The sequence below is a fragment of the Elaeis guineensis genome, chromosome 13 (genome assembly GCF_000442705.2).
Source record: "Elaeis guineensis isolate ETL-2024a chromosome 13, EG11, whole genome shotgun sequence".
In the NCBI taxonomy this organism is placed as follows: Eukaryota; Viridiplantae; Streptophyta; class Magnoliopsida; order Arecales; family Arecaceae; genus Elaeis; species Elaeis guineensis.
In genome coordinates, this window is record NC_026005.2 from 5,147,779 (window position 1) to 5,171,039 (window position 23,261).

The 23,261-nt window shown below is 36.9% G+C and overlaps 1 protein-coding gene across 1 annotated transcript in view; it reads right to left on the reverse strand.

Moving 5' to 3' along the window:
* Positions 1-17,387, reverse strand: part of LOC105060545 (probable DNA helicase MCM9) — a 29,132-nt gene extending 11,745 nt beyond the window's left edge. Inside the window, 13 exon segments of the mRNA XM_010944310.4 lie at positions 864-936; positions 4,461-4,577; positions 5,599-5,691; positions 5,925-5,990; positions 6,631-6,728; positions 9,631-9,730; positions 12,637-12,756; positions 12,759-12,810; positions 13,054-13,120; positions 16,559-16,697; positions 16,807-16,909; positions 16,990-17,092; positions 17,162-17,387. Of these exon segments, the coding sequence (XP_010942612.2) occupies positions 864-936; positions 4,461-4,577; positions 5,599-5,691; positions 5,925-5,990; positions 6,631-6,728; positions 9,631-9,730; positions 12,637-12,756; positions 12,759-12,810; positions 13,054-13,120; positions 16,559-16,697; positions 16,807-16,909; positions 16,990-17,092; positions 17,162-17,292 (1,262 nt within the window). The 5' untranslated portion in view covers positions 17,293-17,387.
* Between the last annotated feature and the right edge of the window lie 5,874 nt (positions 17,388-23,261).

Genomic DNA, 23,261 nt, shown 5'->3' on the forward strand with positions numbered 1-23,261 from the left:
TGTTCTCTCCACCAATGGGCCCCTAGCAACCCAGTCGCGAGCAAGAAGAGGCAAATCCAGAGCCTCGTTCACTATTAAGACAAGGGCATTTTATTCTTCTATAACCCTGGTAACCTTAACCAGCTTCTGTAACCCTGGTACCCTTAACCAGGGTTTGGTCAACTAAGACTAGCAGAAGTATCAACTTATACAAATGGACAATTCTAAAAGTATTTTATCCAAAATATGAAAATGACAGGGATTAATAAGCAACTATGGATGATTTCAGGGTTTGAAAAAAACATAAAATAAAACAATTTGTCACTTAAAATGCTGATCCGTTGATTCCTTCTGCTTTTACAATATGATTTGGATCCTTTTCTGACATATTACAGTTGGAATTTTAATATGTTTCTTTTTTCTTCATTTTTTCTGTTATTTTTGTTCCAACTCTTCTAAAAGTTATCATCACTTTTTTGGTTCTTCTAGATATATCTATATAATGGTCCTAACAATAGTAAATTGATAATGATTGATTTAAAAACTTAACAATGGAAATTGGTCTATAGCTCAATAGCTGCATCTCAGATCTAGGTTCAAATCCTGGCATTGTTTTTTCCCAAAAATTCGACCCAAGTAATTCCAACAGGCAATATACCAACAGCGATGAAAAGAAAAAAAAAATAACATACTATATGATTACTAGATTAGATCATGTAGTACACTGTACGTATGTATGTATGTACACATGTACATATATTAAGCGGCTGGTGTTACTATCTTCACCTAGAACAGATAAGCCACTTGAATTGAAGATTACATTTATATTAAGAAAATCATGGCACTGTGAGATATAAGGAAAAAAAAAAAAGAGAATCTCGAACCTATCAAATTCATCTATACAACAAAGTCCACCATCAGCTAAAACAAGGGCCCCTGCCTCGAGCATCCACTCCCCTGTTGATGAGCATATGGGGTAAGACATCATGAAATTAAATATCACATTAACAAAGAGAGAGCACCTAAATGAATTGAATTTTAATAATAGAAAGAAAGGATACGAAATGCAACTTTACTTAAATATCAATTCCAATAATGACAACTAAAAAAGATGACATAATGGCATGAATGCCTATTGGATAGAACTGTATAGCAAATGGTACAGCATTATGTTGGCATTAGATGCAAGGCAGCAATTTAACTATCAAAGAAAATAAATGCCTATTGACAGACTTTAATGGGGATAACCCTGAAAATCTTCATTGCCTTCACCATAAGTTCATCATTCAGGCTCCAATAGAGCCAATTCAAAATGCATTGAAAAGCTGACCTGATATGAGCATGATAGACATGGTCTAATGTCCAACTCTTTTATGTGCTGATCCTGGTTAAGTCTTTTTAAGGTTTGTGTACACTTTGTTGGTCATCAAAAGTTTACCCTCCAGACACTCTTCTGGTCTGCATGAGGGGAATTCCATTATAACTACACTACTTGTTAGTAAACATGCCCAACAATCACTCTTTAATAAAGGACTAAAATCAGTTTATAAACTAAAAGAACAGTAAATTAATCAAACTAGTCCAAAACAAACTTGACTAATGGGATCATGATGATCCATCAAAAACATCTTTTTGAGAACAAATCATCGGAATCAAATGTCTAGATCACTAAAAGTAGGAATCCTAACCACATTTCCCTCTTTTCTTCCTTCATTGTGAGAGACCCACTCTCTCTCCACCTCATTATCCTTCTCTGGCCTCCAAGATTTGCCGTACTAGTCAGTACCATACCATACCAAACATACCCTACTGGAACCAAACTAGTATGCAGTCATACCATACAAATAGTCAGTATATCTTCTCATCTCATATCATAATGCATACCGACACCATAATAAAACGGTACCAGCAAGAATTCAAGTCCTGGAGGGGCGTCTTATAGGACATCGAGACATGATATCATCTTATATAACGGGACATGACCATGCCACCATCATCCTAATGTCCCGATTGATACATCTTGGGACATTCCTCCGATTGGTACATCTTGGGACATTACCTATCCCAAATGTCGAGATGGGGCGGGATGGTGGTATATCATGTTTCATGAAAAAATCAAGACAACCCCATCCCATGAGATTTAAATCATTGGGTACCAATACGGGGTCTGGTATTGAGACAGCTGGCCCCTAATCTCCATTTGTTTTAATAGATTTCCAACAATCCTCCCATAGTCCCTCCATCTAGCTTCCTTATCTCTCCAAGATTGATTTCCGAATTATATATCTTGTAATAATACCTATGGTGTTGACATGGGTATATCAGGCTATTTCACAATGTCAGAAGTCTGAATAACATAAAAAATATTTTAGTCATAGGAACTGGGACAGGTTTGAGACTCCGAAACCCATCCACACGAGGAAAGAAGAAGAAAGAGAAAAGAAAGAAAAGAAGGAAAAATGAAGAAAAGGAAAAAATGAAAGGAAAGAACAAGAAAAATGAAAAAAAGAAAGGAAGGGAGAAGAAGAAGAGAAAAATAAAAGGAAAGAAAGGAAGATAGAAGAAAAGAAATAAAAGAAGGAAAGAAAAAAATAAAGAAAAGAAGAAGGGGAGAGAGATGGAGAATATCTATCACGATGCATAACCGAGACTGTTGCCAAGATAGGACAGGATAACATGGCATCTTGTTTCATGGGGAAACTAAGACACCTTCATCCCATGGGGTTTAAAACCTTGGTTCAAATAAGGATCTCAGGGCATGACACTAAGGAGTGACCATTTTTTTTGCTAGTCTATCAAAGTCAAAGAATAATATGCCAAAGCCCAAATACATTATTATTTGTCTGGAACAGGGTTCGCCAAACCATCCCGAACCAAACGGTTCCGGATGTTCCGAGCCGTACCGACGGCAAATCAAGATGGTTCGACCAAGTAAATTGGAACATCAGAGGGAGAAGGAAAGAGAAGGGAAGAGAGGAGAGGAGGGGAGGGAAAGAGGAGACGACACCACCGGAGGCCATCGAAGGGCCGTGGAGGCCTCTGTGGCTCAATATCGTCCAATAGGACATTTAATCGAGAGAGGAGAGAGGAGAGAGGAGTGAGCAATGGTATCGGAGGGAGGTGCAGCCAATGAAGAGGCTATCGAAGGACGCCAGGTGGCTGCCATGGCCACCGGAAGGTGGAAAACACGCGGGTGAAGCCGCAGCCATGGAACAGAGGCTACCGCCACTATTCACTCATTGCGTTCTTTTAAAAATGACGATGAATAGTAAAACTGGCAACGAATTTGCTGGCTTCACTGTTTGAGAATTTTTTTTAAAAAAAACTTAAAAATAGTGAAGTCGGCAATGGTTGTGCCGACTTCACTATAATCGGAATTTCTTAAAAAAAAACCCATGAAATGGAGGCGATCGCCTTTATTTCACGCCCACGACGCTACAGACCTCGATTGCACCATCCAACAGCCACAACAGCCAATTGGAGGCCCTCCGACGGCTTCTCCTCCCTCCTTTTCTCTCTCCCCCCTCTCTCTATCTCTCTCTCTTTCTCTCTTTTCCTCCTTCCCAGTTTCCTTCTCCTCTATGTCGGTTCGTGCCGGTATGGGCCCGCACTGACTCATACTACTGGCCAGCTGGCATAGGTCCCGATTCCAGTTCCACTTTCCTTGGTTCGGAATGAATGAATGATGAATCATTATAGATTATAGGTAGCATCAATCATTTTCAGCAGAAACTAACAATTCCTTTTTAAAGCATTGTTAAAACACAGAAATTGCAAGCAGTGCAGGGGGGATAGAGAGACAGAAGGATGTGTCTTAGATTACAGTGCACCAATCAGTATAAGATACTGGATTATGTAACTTTGGATCAATATTTAGTAGAAAATATGCAATAAAATCAGTCATTATACCTAGTGTGCAATGCTTTCAAGTTTCTACCATCATAAAAATTTATATTTGTCAACCATTATTTTGTCAAAAGATTTAAGCGGCTAAACTATAACTACATCCAAAGAACATGACTCCTGAGGAAAGGAGAAACTTCAGTGACCACCTTAAACTCTTTGCTAGAAAAGAAAGTTGTGAAATCAGGAAGAGGCTACTGCATGCTAAAACAATGATGCTGCAAGAAGCAATGTATAAGACCACCTATTAAGCACATTACCAGCAAGTAATATGATGCAACCTTTAAAAGCTTCAACTTTTTTATCAAGCTTTTTATGCTTAGAATTAAAATTGCGAAATGCTAAAAGTTTTCTATGCTACATATTGTTGAAATTTGAAACTTTGTAACTTGATTAAGTGGAAGACCAAATGCAATGAAAATATATGCTATTTTAATTCTAATATACTCTTAAATAGATGATAAAACTTGAAATTAAAAAAAAATCAAGAAAATGTACAGTACGAACCCCAACATCATCAAACTTTGGATCATTCATTTTGAACTTAGAATAGAAGAGAACCAAAAAAAAAAAATTACCACCATCCTTGACAGCAGTGACAGTTAAGCCTGCACTGGTGCTCCCCAACCCAGTAGTAATCACAGATCTGTTGCTCAACTTGGCTGCAAACTTCAAAAACTGAGACTTCCCGGTACCTAAATTTGAGAGAGTCTTCAATAAAATATGCTTCCCAGTGATAGCTATTCCTATGTTTTATGTCAACTTTCGTCAACTTCAATTAGAAAACAGTAATGCTATAGATGTATGTACGCATGATGACACAACATATTGGGAAAAAACAGATTGTAGGACAGATATCAAAGTTTCAATAATAATGAATTTTGTATTTTCAGCGGAGGAAAACAGACTTGACCATATTAATTTGATATATCACAATTCAAACTAAGAAGCTATTAGACAGATTGGAAAGCATTTTCCTACATGTTTCTTGTTTATGAATGTGATTTGTTATTGCTACCTCAAGAATATAAAGAAAATTGCTAGATGATTTAGCCTTGTGCTTTAAGAAGTTTTTATGATATTGAGAATCTGAGATAATTGGCTCTTATACTATGTTAGCATAATAAAAGGTACAAAGGAACACATGAAAAAAAAAAAAGAAAATATCTTGATTAAGCATCCCCACAAAATTTACTTTTCATCACTAAAAAGTATAGATCACAAAATGTCTCAGATAATGTATGTCATTGCCCAAACACAAGTGCAAATTTATTGCTGCATGATGTACCAATATAGACTACCCACACAGTTTTTTGCGTTTGACACCATTGTCTAATACAAGTGGGCCTAGAAGGTTCATTTTGGACCTTACATGACTTATCCCAGCTAATCTTGCAGAATTCATGAATCATTTCCAGTTTCCACCATTCGTTTGTATTAAGGGCCAACTTTGCTATCAGTGTAGGTCTTCCAGATTAATTTTTCACATTCATCTGGATTCCTTGGATCTTCTCCTCCCTTCCCCAACATAATATACAACTTTAATACCAAGAGTTTGACCCAATAAAAAAAAAATCAAAAGAAGGGAACATATGAAGCTCGGTGCAGATTTCCTAGCAGTGTTGTGGATTAAAAACCGCTTCTGGTGCAAATAGCAAAGCAGAAGCCAACCTTCATTAACATGCAAATTTCACAATGGTTATTTATTAGAAGTACCTGGGTCACCAACAAGAAGCAGGTGAGATTCTCCACGAATCTTTGTCCCAGAAGCATCAACATGTTGCACACCTCCAATCAAAGTCAAAGCAACTGTAAATTTGAAAATTTATTAGAAATGATTATCAATACCAGTTACACCTCTTCGATCTAATCAGAGTAAAAACAATGGAGAAGGAAAGTGAGCAAGCAAGCATGCAGAGAGAGTGAGCAAGAAATACCATGCATGAGTGAGGGAGAAATACCTACTTCAAATTAGAACATAATTTACTCTATATCTGCAGTCAAGGATGCAACAGAAGTGCCGCATGCATAGTTTGGCATACCTGCAAGCTTCACTGTGAAGAGACCAAAGATTTGAGGGCAAATTCCTTGCAGAATGGCATTTCTCCCTGTAAATTCCATGTTCAAAAATAAGTTGATGAGATATACTCAATGAAGAACTGTAACAATAAGTGGATAACAAGACTATTATCAAAGACAGTGATTAGTGAATAAAACAGTGAATTTATCTTTTCTGTAATAAATAAATGAAGGAAAACAAAAAAATGTTCATTATTAGGGAAGAAGAGGAATGAACTCTCTAAAAATGCAGTTTCCTTTTTCAATGTTGGGTTGGTGTAAACTTCGAATAAATACCCAACAAATAATTTTGACATGTTCAACAAATGATTATAATGAACTTCAGAAAAAGATAAACAATAAAATAATAACCTCAAATACATATAGTTCTTAAAAAAGAGGCACTGATAGTGGTTCAACATGATTGCTCTTTCTAGCCACTTGGTAAATACTTGAAAATCAGTCTTCCGTACCACCCCATACCACTTAGTACAGGACATACCATACCATACCATACCAACACTCGGTACACTATCTCATACTATACCAAACCACGCACCAACACTATAATAGGATGGTAGCGATATAGGATCCGGTACCGAGATAGCAAATCTTGTTTGAAATATATAATTTATAAGTAATATCTAACACACGACTCACAAAATAGATAATGGATAGGTCAGCAAGTACCCTTCAATGGAGTATCTCTGTAGTCTGACCAGAATTGCTCAAAATCCTTGATAACATCATCAGGAATGTCGATCTCTGACTTCAACTCATTGGTTCTTCTGAGGACAAACACAACATGAGTTAGAAATGCAAATAAAGCCAGCATATACTTTTGATCGCAAAAAAAACCACCAGAAATTAATAGAATATAAATAACACATTTTGTTAACAAGAATGGAGGCTTTAAATGAAGAGTTTCATTATAAAACAAATTTGAAAGTCAAGCAAGCCAATTGGTGCAGGACAACCAACAGAGGATGCCAGGATTGGCTGATAAGCATGAACATAAGGGATTTGGTTTCATGTGTAGGTAAGAAGAGGCAATAATCGATGGATTTAAGGAACAAACAAGAAGATTAAACTACCAACATAATTATTCATAGTGGAGAAGTAAACGAGCACATGAGAAGATATGTGATAGCTTAGTTCAGAACAACACTACCATTGAACAACAAAGGAAGGATTGCTGATTTGCTGCAATCCACAACATCATGCTACTGTTGGTCCTTGATGTTGCACCCAGCTAGCCTAGTCAGGTGCCAACTGTCTTTGGTTGAAGGACAGCAATTTCTTTTGTTTAGGGGCTAATTAAGATTTATCTCGCTGATTCTGATATGGCATTGTAAGGGTCTATGGTAGGACGGTGGATCAAGGGGTTTGGAGGTGAATGGCATGGACTCACAAAATTCACTAAAGGGTGGTTGAATGTGGTCGCAGATTTGGACAGTATGCTGAAATGAATTTGGTGGAAGACTTTAGGATATAAAAAGCAGTGGCTCTGGCATTGTTTCAAAAATTACCAGAATGATAGCATATGGTATGGCCAGTACAGTACTGTTCCGGCATGAAACCAGCACAGGATAGCCACCGGGATGTCAAAACAGCCATACTAATACATACCAATCCATATTGGTGCATATCGGTGGCACTATACTAGTTGATACCAATGGTCTTTCAATTTTTGAAAGTTGTTAATTTTGATGTACTGTTGGTATTACCACCATAAGCAATATCAAGATTCACTGACTTGGAACCAGACTCTATGCCGACCAACCGGCGGTATAGATCAGTACGCCTCCAACCTAACCATACCAGGCCCAAACCAACATAGAAACAAAAGCAGGGGAGGGATGAAGAGGGAGGAAAAGAAAGGAAGACCGGTGGAGATGTCGGTGCTAGCCACCAGAGGGCTCAGAGCCCTCAAAGAGCCATCAAGGCTCTGGGCCTTCGCCCTCCTCCAAAAAGAGAGAATAGAGATTAAAGAAAGATAGAGAGAGAAAGAGGGGGGAGGGAAAGAAATGGAGGGAGGGGAAGGTGGTGGGGAGGCATTAGAGGACCGTAGAGGGAGCTTGATGGTCGAAATCGACCCCACAATATCCGTGTGGTTGAAAAAGGGCGACCTGCTCCTGTTCATCGCAGTAGTTTTTTTTACGCAATGCACAATGAGATAACCGGCTTCACTGCACATCGTGTTAAAAAAAAAGTGATGAACAAGCACAAGTCGCCGTTGTTTCGAACCCACGGATGCCATGGGGTCGATTTCGACCTTCCGACGACCTCGACAGCCATACAGCGACCTCCTTGCCACCTTCCCCTCCCTCCATCTCTCCCTCTTCCCCTCTCTCTATCTCTCTCTCTAATCTCCTCTCTCGAACGAGCACGGAGCCTCGAAGGCCTTGGTGGGCCACTGACAGCCTTTCCCTCTCATTCCCTCCTCCCCCCCTCTCTCTTTTTTCCGCTCTTTCCTTCACTCTCGCTCCGTTTTCGTCGGTGTTCCGAATCGAATGTCCAAAAACTGCACCAATAGGCCATGGGTACAAGTCGGCACACTCCAAACCATCCGGTCCAAGACGATTCAATGAACCTTGAACTATACCATACCATTCCGATGGAAAAACAATACGGGCTTCGATACCGCTATTTAAAATATTAGGCTTTAGGTTGATGGGTGAAGAAGTCAAAAGATAGAGGTTATAGACAGGAACCTTATAGTCATTCTAATTTCCTTGGACTCACTTAGAGAAAGATTTGTGGCCACACACTACTCATATTAAAGGCAAGAGAACTCTTAGTTACTTATCTACTTATAAGCTTCCACCATTACTCCTCTTTTGTTGTCATTTCATATCATCTATAGAGGGAAAGCATAGTAAACAAGAGAAGTTAATAAAGATAGAATAAAATTGGTGAGAATATTGTATCTTGATTCTCCCCTCATACCATGCTAAACTGGCCCAAAACTAGAATGGTTCGGGCCATCGAAAAAATCAGGGTGCAAACCAGGCCCATTTGGTTTAAACCAATCTGAACCATCCGATTCTATCCAATTTTGGGTGATATTAATGTGATTTAATCCGCCAAACCAACTATTGTTATAAAATGCCACCCATCCTCCTAGCCCCTGATCTCGATCTCTCTTTTCTCTCCTTGCTTCCCTCTCTCATCAATCTCCTTTGAGGCCTTGACCACCAATCACCTCTCATCAATGATCCATGCCAGTTGACCCAGCTGATTGCCCTCATTGATCACCCCCTCAAGGATCCCCTCGAGCATGGTGTCTCCCTCTAATTCACTACTTATCAGCTCCATCACATCTACAGCACCCCCCCGCCCCTTTGTCAAGCTCTCAATTTACACAAGAACAAGAACAAGAATAAGAATGGTTTTGGGGTGTATCAGTGCTTGACCAGCACATTGGAGCATATTGTGCCAATACTGTACAATACCATATGGTACCAACCTAGTTCCTAACTAGTACAAGAAACCTCTTAGGACAATGAAAGACACTACTATGGGAAGTTTTTTTTACATATAATGATAGTGATATTAATCAAAAACTGCAAATGATGGCTAAAGCAACAAAATTTCTTCGCTTGAGTTAGTTTAATAGGTGAAGCTGGGAAAATAATCAAAATTGAAATTTCTTTTAAATATAACAATGATAAGAATACTACTGTTTACCTCACATAGTTAGCAATTAAAATAGGATCCAGGTCACAACGCACATCTTTAAAATCCGAGGACCATTTTGCTGATAAAATTCCCGTAACTATGACATCATCTAAAGTAAGAACAAATCATGTTAACTATGACAAAAGGAATAAAAATTTATGTTTATCATGAAACAATCAGCAACTAAACAAAATCATCACGGATAGAGATAACCGCAAATGCATACTATCCACTAAACACAAATGGATCATTTCACACGAGGAATGAATGAATATCGATTTTGTATACATATCTTGGAATGTGAAATGAGAGAACTAAGCTTCAAACTCCACAATCTTTTCCAACTCATTATATTTTTTTTTTAAAAAAAAATCATATAAGGTGTGACTATCATAGTTCATTGAAATAACATCAAAGCAACCCTTAAAACGAACCATGGGATGAATAACTAAAAATATAATAAGAGCCTAACTTTTAGAAAATATCCACTTAGAACCGTAAAAATAGCCTATTATATACAATATTATACCTCTAGAACACAAACAACAAAAAAAAAAAAACACACCAACGTAGTATTGGTATTGCTTCAACGATTGCTAGATCCATAATCTTTAGAATGTCGAGTCCTCTTTCTTTAGAAAGGTTGACTGTAGCATTCACTAATCACTTTGAAAACATTTTATAATAGATGAAGTTACACAGCTCGGCAAGTAGGGGTGAAAGTGGATTAGATAATATCCATCCGGATGTGTTTCCATATTCGAATCTATCCGGATATGGTTTAAGCATCTAACTAGTATCTACATTTGTATCGATATCCATCAAAGAAAAATGGATATGCATACGGAGTGACAACTATCCGATCTGTATCCGAATATCTGATTCTATTTATAATCTTATTTAATTTTTAATAGCACTTATGAAATTTTAAGGAAAATATATCATATTAATATGCTATTAACTTGATTTACCATTTATTTGGTAATATCCTTAATTTTGTGGTCATAAAGTCTAGTTATTCAACTTATATCCACATTTATATCCATACTTCTAGTATCTGATTTGTATCCATATCCATTTAAAATAAATATGGATATTAATTTTTGCATCCGACTAATATCCGCATCTGTATTTGCATTCATGAAAAAAAACAAATATGGATATGGATATACCGATATCCAATCCATATCCAATCTCATTTCAGCCCTATCGGCAAGTAACTTCTACTACGTTCAAATAATTTAAATTTTCATCAAAAATAGATGATCTCTAAAACTTAACATGTCAATCAAATTATCATTGTAAAATTCAGACTAAATAATGAGATACCATGAATGACCAGACACATTTTAAAATTCAAAAAGGTTTCAATATTCACATAAATTAAATTACCATACAAGTTTTGCCTGCAACTATTAAAGCCACATAAATCCTCAGCATTAGTGTAGGTGAGGTGATTATATCCTCACCAGTTAACCAGATGAGGCCACATATATCCTCGAGGTCCACATATGCCACTTGTCCAAGGGCTTACGTCAGTTACATGTCTACATCAATAACTCAAATTGAAGCATGCATGTTACCTATCTAGAGATCTCCATGTCTCTTTATTCACCATTCAAATAAGACCAAATATACCTCCTCATTAGAGGTCCAACTGTAATATATGATTATGTCAATATATGTTAAGATTTCGCAGAGATACAGCATTTCACATGCAAACACATGAACACAAATTCAGAAATATCACTTAGGAGCTCGTTATTCAAAATTTTTGAATGGAAACTAAAATATAAACTGGAACTAACATAGCAGCAAATTTATAGAGAAGAATAAGTCAAACTTCCTTGCAACTAATCATAGATATCACCACTCAGATTGACTTCAAAACTAAGCTCAAAATTCCAGAATAAAACTTAGGCTTCGGAAAGAATCCTAAAGTTTAGGATTTAGAGAAAAGCTTTCAATCCAACATTTAAGAACAAAAGCAAAAATTAAGTTCAAGATGCATGGAAACAGCTACTACTTAGGTTTTCGAAAGGATTGCCCACAAAGGAGATCATAGGCTTTTGGAAATTATTGCAAGGATGAGAGTTTCAAGACAGGCATACACTCAAAAATGTTAAAGACAATGAGACACCAAAACCCTTGTCCAACCTCTATCTATCTATCTCTATGTGTGTGTGCATGCATGTGTGTCTGAGTCTTAGACACTTAACTTCCTTGGCTTACTCTCCTTGCCTCTTTTTATTAGCAAGATAAACCGGTCAATCTAGTTGGGTTTATTGTCTGACTATGTTAGTTCCCCTGAGTCAGTCAAGGGTTTTGGGCGGCTAGGTTAGTTGACTCGACAGGCAGACAACTAAAAGTAGGTAGACAAAATCCTAAACATAGGACTGATTTATATGAATATCATTAAAGAAAAAACTAATGTAAGAAAATTTAAACTCGATAAGAACAAAGTCAACTTAATGACCCAAGAACAAAATCTAGATATTACATGTAAATTATACCCAACCAAAAAGTGCATCCTCTAACATGTATGTGTGAATGTGTGCACACGGGTTGCAGAGGGGGCATGGTTTCAGGTAAGAGACAGTAACAGACCATTCTCAAACTTGTTGAGTTTCAATATATTATCACTTGATAACAAAAGTCAATAAAAAAAAAAATCAACTCTATATTGATGAGAATCATGGGACTTCTTAAAAGTGAAAGTAAAACATTGGCCAATAATAAAAGAAAAAGATTGGAATGATTTATTTGCTTATAAGTTGTGAAAGATAAATAGGAAATCATAAAAGCTTAAATACTTCCATTGTATCTTCAAACAGCCAACGCTTGGAATTGCATATGAACAATACATATCATATGTGGAAACATAAATATCAGCTAGTAAAAGCATGTAGTACTGTAGATAGGATGCAGCAGCTATGATAAATACAAAGTTGCCATAGATGTATGAGAGGGCAATTATCACTTGAAAAAAGGATAAAAATGAACATGGTGAAATACCTCCAGCTTTGACAACATCAACAAGGTCATCCATCAAAACAATTTGAATCGAACGAGGTACAGATCCAATGCCCAGAAGCCGTGTGCTTTCTTGGATTTTGATCTCTTGGTAATCTGGCATACTTTACTATCCTCTACATATTGGAAATGTGCCCCCTCACAAGATTTAGACCCCTGATGAGAAAAGTTCTAGCAAAATTCTCATCAGCTCCTTGCAGCATCAGTAGGATGGAGCCTTATAATAATGATGTAATAAGAACATGGGCGGAAGGTTGCAAGTAAAGCACATACTTAAAACTGACAATGAATAAACCAGGTCATAAAAGACTTGCCACAAAATCATTCAATAGTAAAATGAAATGAACAAGAAATAGCAAAATAAAACAGCAATATAGCAAAGAAGTCAAAGGACTATACTCGAGATGGACAAGAGGCAGGCAATCTTATACTATTTCCAGTTTCCAGTTCCGGATAAACCTTGAACCTAATACAAATTAGAAAGTAAAGTAATAGTTATTTAATGCTCATAGAAGATAATAAGATCTGAGAAGGATGACTTTAAAATATCAAGGACATATCAAGCTGCATTTTAACCAGAATTCTGCCTCCCCCACACCCCCCCCCCCACTAAAAAAAAAACACTTAGATAAAATAACTAATAAGTTGCACCAATCCTCCACAGAAGATAACAGGATACTTTAGCTGATGTTTAAAAACATAAAATATATGCAAGAATAACTTGATAGTAGTAATCTAGTTTCTATACAATATGCCTAGACTATACCACTAGATACAATTGCAAGTCCCAATAGTAGCTTAAGTACAGCATTCTCGCCAGTCAGTTCTTGACTCTACCAAACACAACTAAGAAAACCTGCTAGGCCCATAAGGCCATGCAGAAAAAAGCAGCAAGGTGTGCACCAGCATGCCCTGTGCATACTTATGCCAAGCCGATCATACTTTGTTAAGCTACAAACCTTGTTGTCAATGTTGATGGTATCCTTGACATCGGCATGCTCGTAAGATACAGGTACTTGAAAATTTTCCAACAATAGGTTTTGAAATCAGGGACCTAAATCATTTGATTTCTTTTTTGTTAATAAAAGGGACTAAACTGAAGCAGAAAATAATTACCAAGTGTACATTATTTTTATTCTGAGATCTTGTGAATCAGGGAGTCTAACAGAACAATTCTATAGACCAATTTTTCATCCTGACAAGCAAAATGGAGAACATCTTTGTAGCATGTTTGTTTGTGTTCCAAAGGCAAGTTAGGAGGTAAATTTGCATTATACTTGCTAATACAATGTTATTAGGTTGTAACTGCAATCACCCATCTTTTAAATCCAGCTAAAGTTTGAAGAATGTGCTATGTTGGTAGCGCCAATCACTTCCAAATTTACATTATCCCCATGCCAGTCTATGAAACGCTACCAATGAATACTCAAAATATTCCAACTATGTTTTCCTAACTCTATTGGAGGTTCAAACAAACACAATGCAGTGAGGGTAAATATTAGCATGAAATAAAACACATAGAACACAAATACCAGAAGAACAACCCTATTCTTTTATTTAATGGAGGTTCAGATTGCAAGTTCTGTAAAATAATGAGATTTTTTGGGGCCTAGTCTCTCTGAAAGAAGGATGCAAGAACAATCATCCATGCTTTGCATGATCCCAATCTGAAGACTCAAAGATTAGTTGCTCATTTAGGAAGTTATTTAGTTAGGTAAAAGTTGAAGTGCTGATTGAACAAAATTAACTGTCAGCGATTGTCTGGGGTTCTCTCCCTTTCTTATAACATTACTTTTCCCATGACTTTGGCATGGTTACTTACATTGTGGTAACTGGGATGAACAAGGGGACTTTAGGTACCCCACAAAAAATCTGTTTGTTAGTCTCTAGGAATGGTTGAGAGATTCAATTAGAAAACATGCAGGATGTCAGTCAGAACTCAGAAGAAGGGATAGAAATGGCTGGTTGAGGGGGGCATGTATGCTCAATGCTTCTTTAAGAAGAAGAAAGAAGAATAACCAAGGGGCAGAAAGTCCATTTCCCCTAATGTACTTACTCTTGTCCATCTCCTATCTCAACTTAATCTCTTTCCTTTTTTATTGTTTCCGTTCTTTATAATGCTGCGCAATATAAATCAAAGCTTTTCTCTGTGTGAACCTGATATCAGGTCTATTTTCTGTTTAATCTGCTGCATATACTTTCCTTCATTGATTATTCTTTGTTATTACCGTCTATTAATACCAGGGCCTGCTCAGAACATAAACTCGGTCAGATCTAACAGCAGAAATTATTTCTTTAATCCACAGTTGAATACTTAGGAATGCTAAAGTATCCTAGTTTGATTATTAAGACTACACTTTGTTCTTCACCCCTCAGCTCTTAATTCTGACTAGAATTAATTAAAATCTTCCCTGGCTGTGATTTCCTGCACAGAAATAAGGAACCTGAAATCTGATATCTAGTGAAGACCAAACCTTTTTCTTTAATTTCATAATACAAAGACATCCTTCCTAAACCTAACCATACTGTAAGAAACTCAGGCAGGTCTGTCACACACCCAAATTTCTCATGATAATAAGGCTGTTCTTTTCTGTTGTATTCTGAAAACCATAAGGCAAGCTAACAATTCTAACTTGAGCATATGTTCTCGTAGCACTTTTAGTTCCCCCATCATATAACCACATACACCGTTGTTTCTTCTATACTGATGTACTCAACAAATAAAGCACCATCTGTAGTCAATTAAACAAATATTGAACCATGATTCATCTTGAACAAAGAATATGTCTGTAAGCACCGAACAATGGTAACATGAGAGAGTAAAAAACATAGCAATACATTTATTTTATTGATTTCAAGTTACATGTTAATATTTGTAAAGGTAGCTCAAAGAATTTCTAAAAGGCAATACTCAATAATTACATGTAAAAAGGATTATCCAGAGGTGGTAATTCATGAATTAAGAATCTTCACTGGAGCATTGTACAAGGACATCTTAGAAAGGTCATCACACGATGGAGGGCTAGCAGCTTCTTCATTCCTAGTGGCACAAGAAAGCTTTATGACTGCTTATTAGGTTTACTGTTCAATGGCTCAGGATGGATTTTCCTCCAGAATAGGTGCATTATACCCTTTCCCCTCTCTAAAACTCTTCTTGCTCTCATAGGTTATCCTATCATAACGGATATGTAAACCAATCAGCAGAGTCCTACCAGCAGAAAGTGGCGACTGTTGGGTTGTCATTGAGTCAACCGCTCATTGCACTCTATGAAATCAGCTATCATATGTCAAACAACCAATATCCTAGCATAAAAACTCATAGTAACCTATCCTAGCTGGAGGAATTAAAAAATTTCACGAAATTTGGAAATAAAGTTATATCTCAATAAAGGCTCTTCAAAATTTAGATATGCAAATTATAGATCATGTTTTTGGTCACAAATTTGTCACTCTTAATGCACATGAAACATTCCAAAGAAGAAACAGGATCCTCTGATGTGCAACTTCTGCACTGGGGTACCATCGTAGATGGCCACCACATCATCCAATTCGGAGACCTACAGCTCTCTTTAACTCCCCAATGCACCCTGTATCGCACTGAAAAGTGCGTGGACATCCTCCGGAATAAAGGAGAGCCACCAGTCTCAAAGATGGATAACGTCGTGGCCATCCATGGTGGAGCAGGACTCTGCCGTGCAAATGCCGCACCACAGAGGATCCGAACTCTCTAAAAGGATAAGTGATTACCACTGATGAAGGCATCAAAATATATTTATAAATCTCTCTAGTATATAAATAAATTACGAATCTTAGATAAAACCAACGAAAAAAAAAAAAACATGTACAAACTATTCATCAAATTAATGACAGCAACAAAAATTGAATGAACAACACGATTTCTTGCCTGTGCTTGCACTTTCTGCACTCATACAAGCGCTCCAATTCGATCATCTTGATGGCTCCAGACCTAATGATAGTCCCCTTCAGAGTGAGCAAAATCCCCCGGTGCTTCACCCTGACCCTCCCGATGCTAGGGAAGGCCTCTGCACAAATTCAAGAACCCCAAAACCCCATCTTTTCCATCACATATCCATCTGCCCTATCAGAATCAAACAATCAAATTGGAAAAATAGAAAAAGATAAAGATTTCACCGGGGCATTCCAAGGGGGAACCGCAGACGTTGATCCGGACATGGACGTGGTCCTTCCGGCTGGCGCCTTCTCCCAGCTCCTCGGAAGCACTAAGAATGACGCCCTAGAGATTCGATTATTAAATGGGGATAGAGAGAAGGGGAAATTCAGAGGAGGCAGATGGAAGAGAAGAGGAGAACGAACCTGGGCGCGGAAAGCGGCTTCATCGAAGAGGGGGAGGAGATCGGAGGGACGGGAGAAGAGGAGGTGGGCGAGGGGAGAATCGAAGTCCAGTAGCTCCGCAAAGCTGAGAGAGAACAAAAGAGAATTAGAGGGGGAGAGAGAGAGAGAAAGAGAGGAGTTGGATGCGGTTTACTCGATGAGGAGAGGGTAGTGGAGGGAGCAGTCGGGGGAGAGGAGGATGGAACGGAGATTGGAGGAGTGGTGGTGGATGAGGAAGGCGGCGAAGGCGTTGATGTGGACTTCAGCGTTGCCGGAAGCCGACATTCTCTAGGTTGGCAATTGATGGGTGAGAGCGGGATAGGAAGGAGATTGGCGGGAAAGGGGAAGGTAGGAGACCCAAGAAAGAAATGTAGGGCAGCAGTGGTATATACTACAGCGTCAGCGTGGTATAACTTTTTGGATGCCTCCCCGATAGCCGCGGCCTGCGGTTCAAATCCATGCGTAAAAACACTCGTTTTTATTTTTATTTTATATATATATTATTTTTATTTATTTATTTATTTATTTATTATGTGTATATAACAATATAATCCCAGTACTCATAAAAAAAAAATTAAGATATTACAGTACATAAAAGAAGCTTCCATGCAAGAGATTCCTACCATTCCAAGATTTAAAGAAGATCAAACATATGAGTTTGACTTCGTATAAAAATAAGTGATTTCAAATATATAAATTTGACTCCACATAAGGAGAAGTAGTTCCCATATTTCTAATTCATGACATTCATGTTATAATGAAACAATCTTATCATTGTGCCAAGATTTATCTCCTAAGCTATCATTGAACATCGATTACAGCAATTCAAAAGAAAAAGCCATATGGTCATGATTTACAGCATCTGTATGATCATAACAATCCAGCCAAGTTTGCTATGCAATTTGTCTTTGAATATATGTGTTGAAGACAATATCCTACACTAAAGGCCTAATCATCCAAGAAATACTCTCATCCTTTATCAATATATTAACCAAGTTGGCTACAATACCCTACACTAAAGGCCTAATCATTCAAGAAATACTCTCATCCTTTATCAATATATTAACCAAGTTGGCTACGATACCCTACACTAAAGGCCTATGCTAAATGCCGAATCACTTTCCATAATCAACTTTCAAAAATCTAAAATATTAGCAATAACTAATGCATCCCTCATGGTCCAAGATTCAATTGGGAGAGAGCATTTGGCCGAAAACATTCAAGCACCTACATCGAGGATTTGAGCTTTAGTTGAAAATAAGATCATCATTTGTAAAAGGATGATCATGAGAAAAGAATTCATCCACATTAACTTTTAAAGCCCCTCTCCTTCTTCTTCTCCTCCTTCTTTCTAACAGCTTCCTCCTCACTCTTCTTTCCTTTTCTTGTTCTTTCCTTCTTTCTTTATTCATGCTTATCTATTTACATAATTATAAACATAAATTTTAGCATCCAATTGAAATCCATAGATATACTTGCACTTGTTGAACAAAAAAATAAAGATATACTAACAGAAAAAAAAAAAGAAAAGAAAAGGTTGGTGCACTATTAGGGATGGCAGCAATCAAATATAGATCAGGTCGACTAATATCCATACTTATCCTGCAATTAAAAATCTTATACCTACACTAGTTTCATACCCATCTTGCGCCAGATTGAGTCGGGTCAAGTAGAGGTGCAGATCAGGTTAAGTCGGATTGGATAAAAAACTCATCATATAAATATTATAAAATAATTATAATTTTTAAAGAAAGATTTAGATTAAGATAGCATCAGATCGGATTCAGAGCGGGGCATATCATTACCCATGATATTTTTTTTAGAACCTATATCCATTTTAGATTTTAATCAGATCGGATAAAATCCGCATCACTTAGGTCAGTCAGATTGGATATCTGGTGGGTCAGTTCCATCCCTATGCACTATAATATCTGGGTCTATAATTTTTTTGTTTTTGAAAAATATACCATGCATTCAAGTATCAAACCCTAGAATTAGTCTGGATTTTTTTTTCTTTTTTTTTTTTTTTTTGGAGAATGGAGATACACCATCTGAAAATTGAACCCAAACCTTTGTAACCACGATGCCAAAGCTCCACTATAATTTTGATTTTTGGGTCATGGAAGCAATCTAGATTTTGTTTTCTTTTGTTTAGAAAGCACCATCCTAAAAAATTGAATCTAAACTTTTGTAGCCACCAAGGCAAGCCCCATTATAATTTTGGACTTCTTGCACTTTGTTCCAACCTAAAATCCCCGCTACAAGCTACACCAAAGAAGCAAAGCAAAGCAAAGATTACATATTCGCTACTCACCTTTGTTTTTTTTTAAATTAATAAGATTCCTAGAAGCTAACCAACGCTAACCTATAAATAGAGTACATGGGCCCAAAAAAATAATATACATGGAATTCTCTCCCTAATTAAAGGAAGCTTTCCGCTAAATAAGATGCACGCCAAAGTTAGTATATAAAATTCTCTCCCTAATTAAAGGAAGACTTGCCACACACCAAAGATTAAAATTTCCAACAACCATTTTAGTTTACAAAATTCCCAACCCCACAAACACTTCCAGCCTCCACAAGAGAAATCACAAGAACGCACAAGAAAGAAAACAGCTAGAGAAGTGCTCGACTTTAAGGAGAGAGAGGAGATATGATTAGGCCGGAGACGGAGGGAGACCGGTGCGAATGGCACCCGGTGCACTCGAAGTCAATAGGAGTATGCCCGTACTGCCTCCGCGAGGCTCTCTCTCGCCTCCTCTGGATCTCCTCCTTTGGAATCTATGCTGCTGCTTCTTTCACCACCTCTTCATCTCCTTACTCTTCCCTCTCTTCTGTTGCTGCGTCTCCATCCTACATTGATCTGAAGAGGCCAAGGCCTTCCTTTCACTTCGAAAGGTGCGTTGAGGACGTCCGAGACTTCGCCGGTATGAAGGAGCCGGTGACAAAGAGCCAGTCAGGGTCTTTGCAAGAGGCCGGAAGAATGGGAATAAGAAGGAGAAGGAAGGGAAGGAAGAGAAGAAGGAGAAGAAAGGTAGGTTTTGGTTCAAGCTGTTGAGTGGTTCAAGCAAGAGGAAGGAGTAGGGTGTTGCCTTCTTGCACTCCAAGCTAGGCTTTCCCGGAGAAGCCTTCCACCAAGTAGGTTTGGTTAGTTCTACCTGGACTGTATTTCTTTTTTACTTTTTTATTTTTTCAATGGAGGAGGGGGTTGGGTTATAATTAATGACTTTTTCTTTGTTATTATCAGTGATACCTTTTATTTGCGCTGGATTCATGAAATACTTTGCTGGATTCATGAAAATTTGCTTGGTTTTACTGTGCTCTATAACTTTCTTTTGAGTTGAGATCCGAAAGATTATCATGATGTGAGTGGTTTAGGCACTTGGATGATGCCCAGTGTGCCATGCACTGCTTGCAGGAAAAGGAGATTGCAACAAAAATATCATGGTCATCATGATCTATCAAGGTATCATAACAACGACATGGTTAGTGGTGATTCCATAATATAATGAATGATTTCGTATATACTGTCATCTCTTGATTTGATCGGAATGATCATAATTAACTTTTATTATCATGATCTCCTTTCTTAATAAGGTTATGCCATCATTATTAAATAATAACTTGCCCTTTGGGCATAGAACACAATGGTTAATTGAAGCTTTTGGGTATATTATTGCTTTCAATATTTCTTGAACAGGATCTTTCATATTCTCTCCATCTCAATCCATATTAAACACCCACGGTTCCATAAATTTGAAATAATTAATATTAGGAAATATAGGATGGTATATCAATTGTATAATAAGTATGTGGCCTAAAATTTAGAATCTAATGACCTAATGCCACCTATAATCAGATCTTGGCACATCATTTAAGATCACAACGTAATTGTTTTTTTTTTTTCTTGAGAAAAGACAACACGGTTATTGTTGCCTCTTGCCATTCCTTACTGGGAAAATTGATCCTGGCAAATCAGAAGAACTTGTGTGAAAAATGGCATGCTTAATCAAGGGGACAAGATCACAAATGTTGGTTTAATTGTTTTCTTTAGATTAATTATACTTCGTAAGAGTAAATAGGACCACTGATCCTTTCTATGTCAAGAGTGCCAAGTTTGATGTAGGGCCCAGTTAAAAGCACAATTCCTACACCATGCATAATCTTAATCAAATTCGGGTTGTATCTTTCATGCCGAAGAATGATTGATCTTCTTTTGTGACATCATCTATTGAATCACGCCCCACATAGCTCTCAAAGCACTCTAAACTTCCTCATTAATTAATCAAGCTTCATGGGCCTCAAAATGATGATTGTGAGATCCCTCGGCAGATTCGTGCAATGGAAGGTGAATTCTTCTTTCGCACAAAAGATACAACCTCCATCTATCTTAATTCTTAACCATATAAAGAGTAGAGACTGTTTATAGTATTAATAAAATATAAAGTTTATCTATTAGTGCTTAATTAAGCAAACTAAATGTGTCGGCATTTTACATTTGATTAGTAATCAACTCTAAGGCTCATGTAAAAGCTTGATATATTGATCGATTTTGTGTGACAACAAGAAAGCGGTGATAAGAAATTTATATACGGTAGTCACAAATGGCATGGTTAGAGTGTCGAAATTTAAATTGTTAATGATTTGAGTAAATCAAACAATTAGACGGGCTAACTCATAAGCCAATACAAAAATAATTTTATAGTAAATTAGAAATGTAGATATTTATATGATCGTATATATATGTTTAACGTAGCTAGAAAGTATATTTATGAGAACAATTCAAAAAACTTGGGTCGGTTACTGAATTGGATCATTGAGTTTTTGATTGGAATCTTTCGTAAAATTTGAATAATCTATTCAATAATTCTACCAATCTAACCAGGAATCAGAACGGGTGATCCTCGAATTTGATCTCCAAGTCTCCAAACAATGTAATAGGAGGTCATTGACTCTTTGCTTTTTGTATGTGCTTTATATATTTTCTAAACATGGTCGAGAGCAATCTATTATAAATTAACGGGACAGGAGGCATTATAATTTCTCCAAGATATTGCAAAAAAATTGTTCAATGTGTCCTCTCTAACAGTGGAGACTAAGAACAAGACTATTGTCATCAGAATTTTCATAAGTCCATACAAGAGGTAAGTTATTTTGATTTTCCAGTGAAACTTTCATTGGACATAGACCAATCTAAGCAGTAGCAAAAGTTATGAAAATAATAATAGTACTAATGTTATATCTATTGATCTATTTTTTTATTAAATAGATCTAGCATAAATAAATTCAACAACCCGGTCAAACCAATGCCGGCAACATCAAATTCCCTCCTTCATACCCTTTTCCCTCAAACATATGACAATGGGAAATGTTGAGCTTGAGCATGAGCATATCCATTCGAATCCCCAAGGTCCAACCACATGGATCCACCTTGGACAACCAAATCCACTTTGTCTTCTTATGATTGTTACCGGACATCCAATTGCTTGTCATTTCCAGGTCCCTAAGCCAATGTTGGCACGTGGTTGCACAAACCTCACCTAAATCAATACCTCTACATTCCCATGCCTTCCTTAGAGGCAACACTGGAGACATATCATCAGCCCAATATGGTATCCTTGTAGATTAGGTGAATCCAATGTATTATAGTAGTTGAACCTTAATAAAGTAAAAGCAAAATTGGGCTTAAAATAATGTCATTAGATAAAGGCGCACGTAACATATGAGTGGCACCCTATGGTTTGGTCGGCGGGCAGGGGACACCACACGTGCGCACAGACTCTCTTAGGGTTTATTTGGTTGGGGGAATGTCAAATTATGAAATATTTGATGGTTTCTAGGAATCATATATATAAAAAATGATTGTAGAAGGAAAAAATTTTAAAATATTGAGTTGGTGGAAAAATTATTTTAAAAAATAGTATTGAAAAAAGATTACTATATTTGATTAGATATAATTTTATATGCGAATATTGTCAAATGTTCGACAATATTATTGAATAAATAAGTTAAATAATAATTATTTTTGATTTATTTGTCGGACATTTAAGACTCACATGCATAAATACTATCAATATTAGTTATTTCAAATATTGAAATATATTTACATAAGTTAACAATATTTTAAAATTAATATACATATATTAGAAAATATTTATTTATCATAACAAATTTTAGTATATTTTGAATATAAATAAATATACTAATTATTAATAAATCCTATATTATATTTATTGAAAATTAATAAATATTCA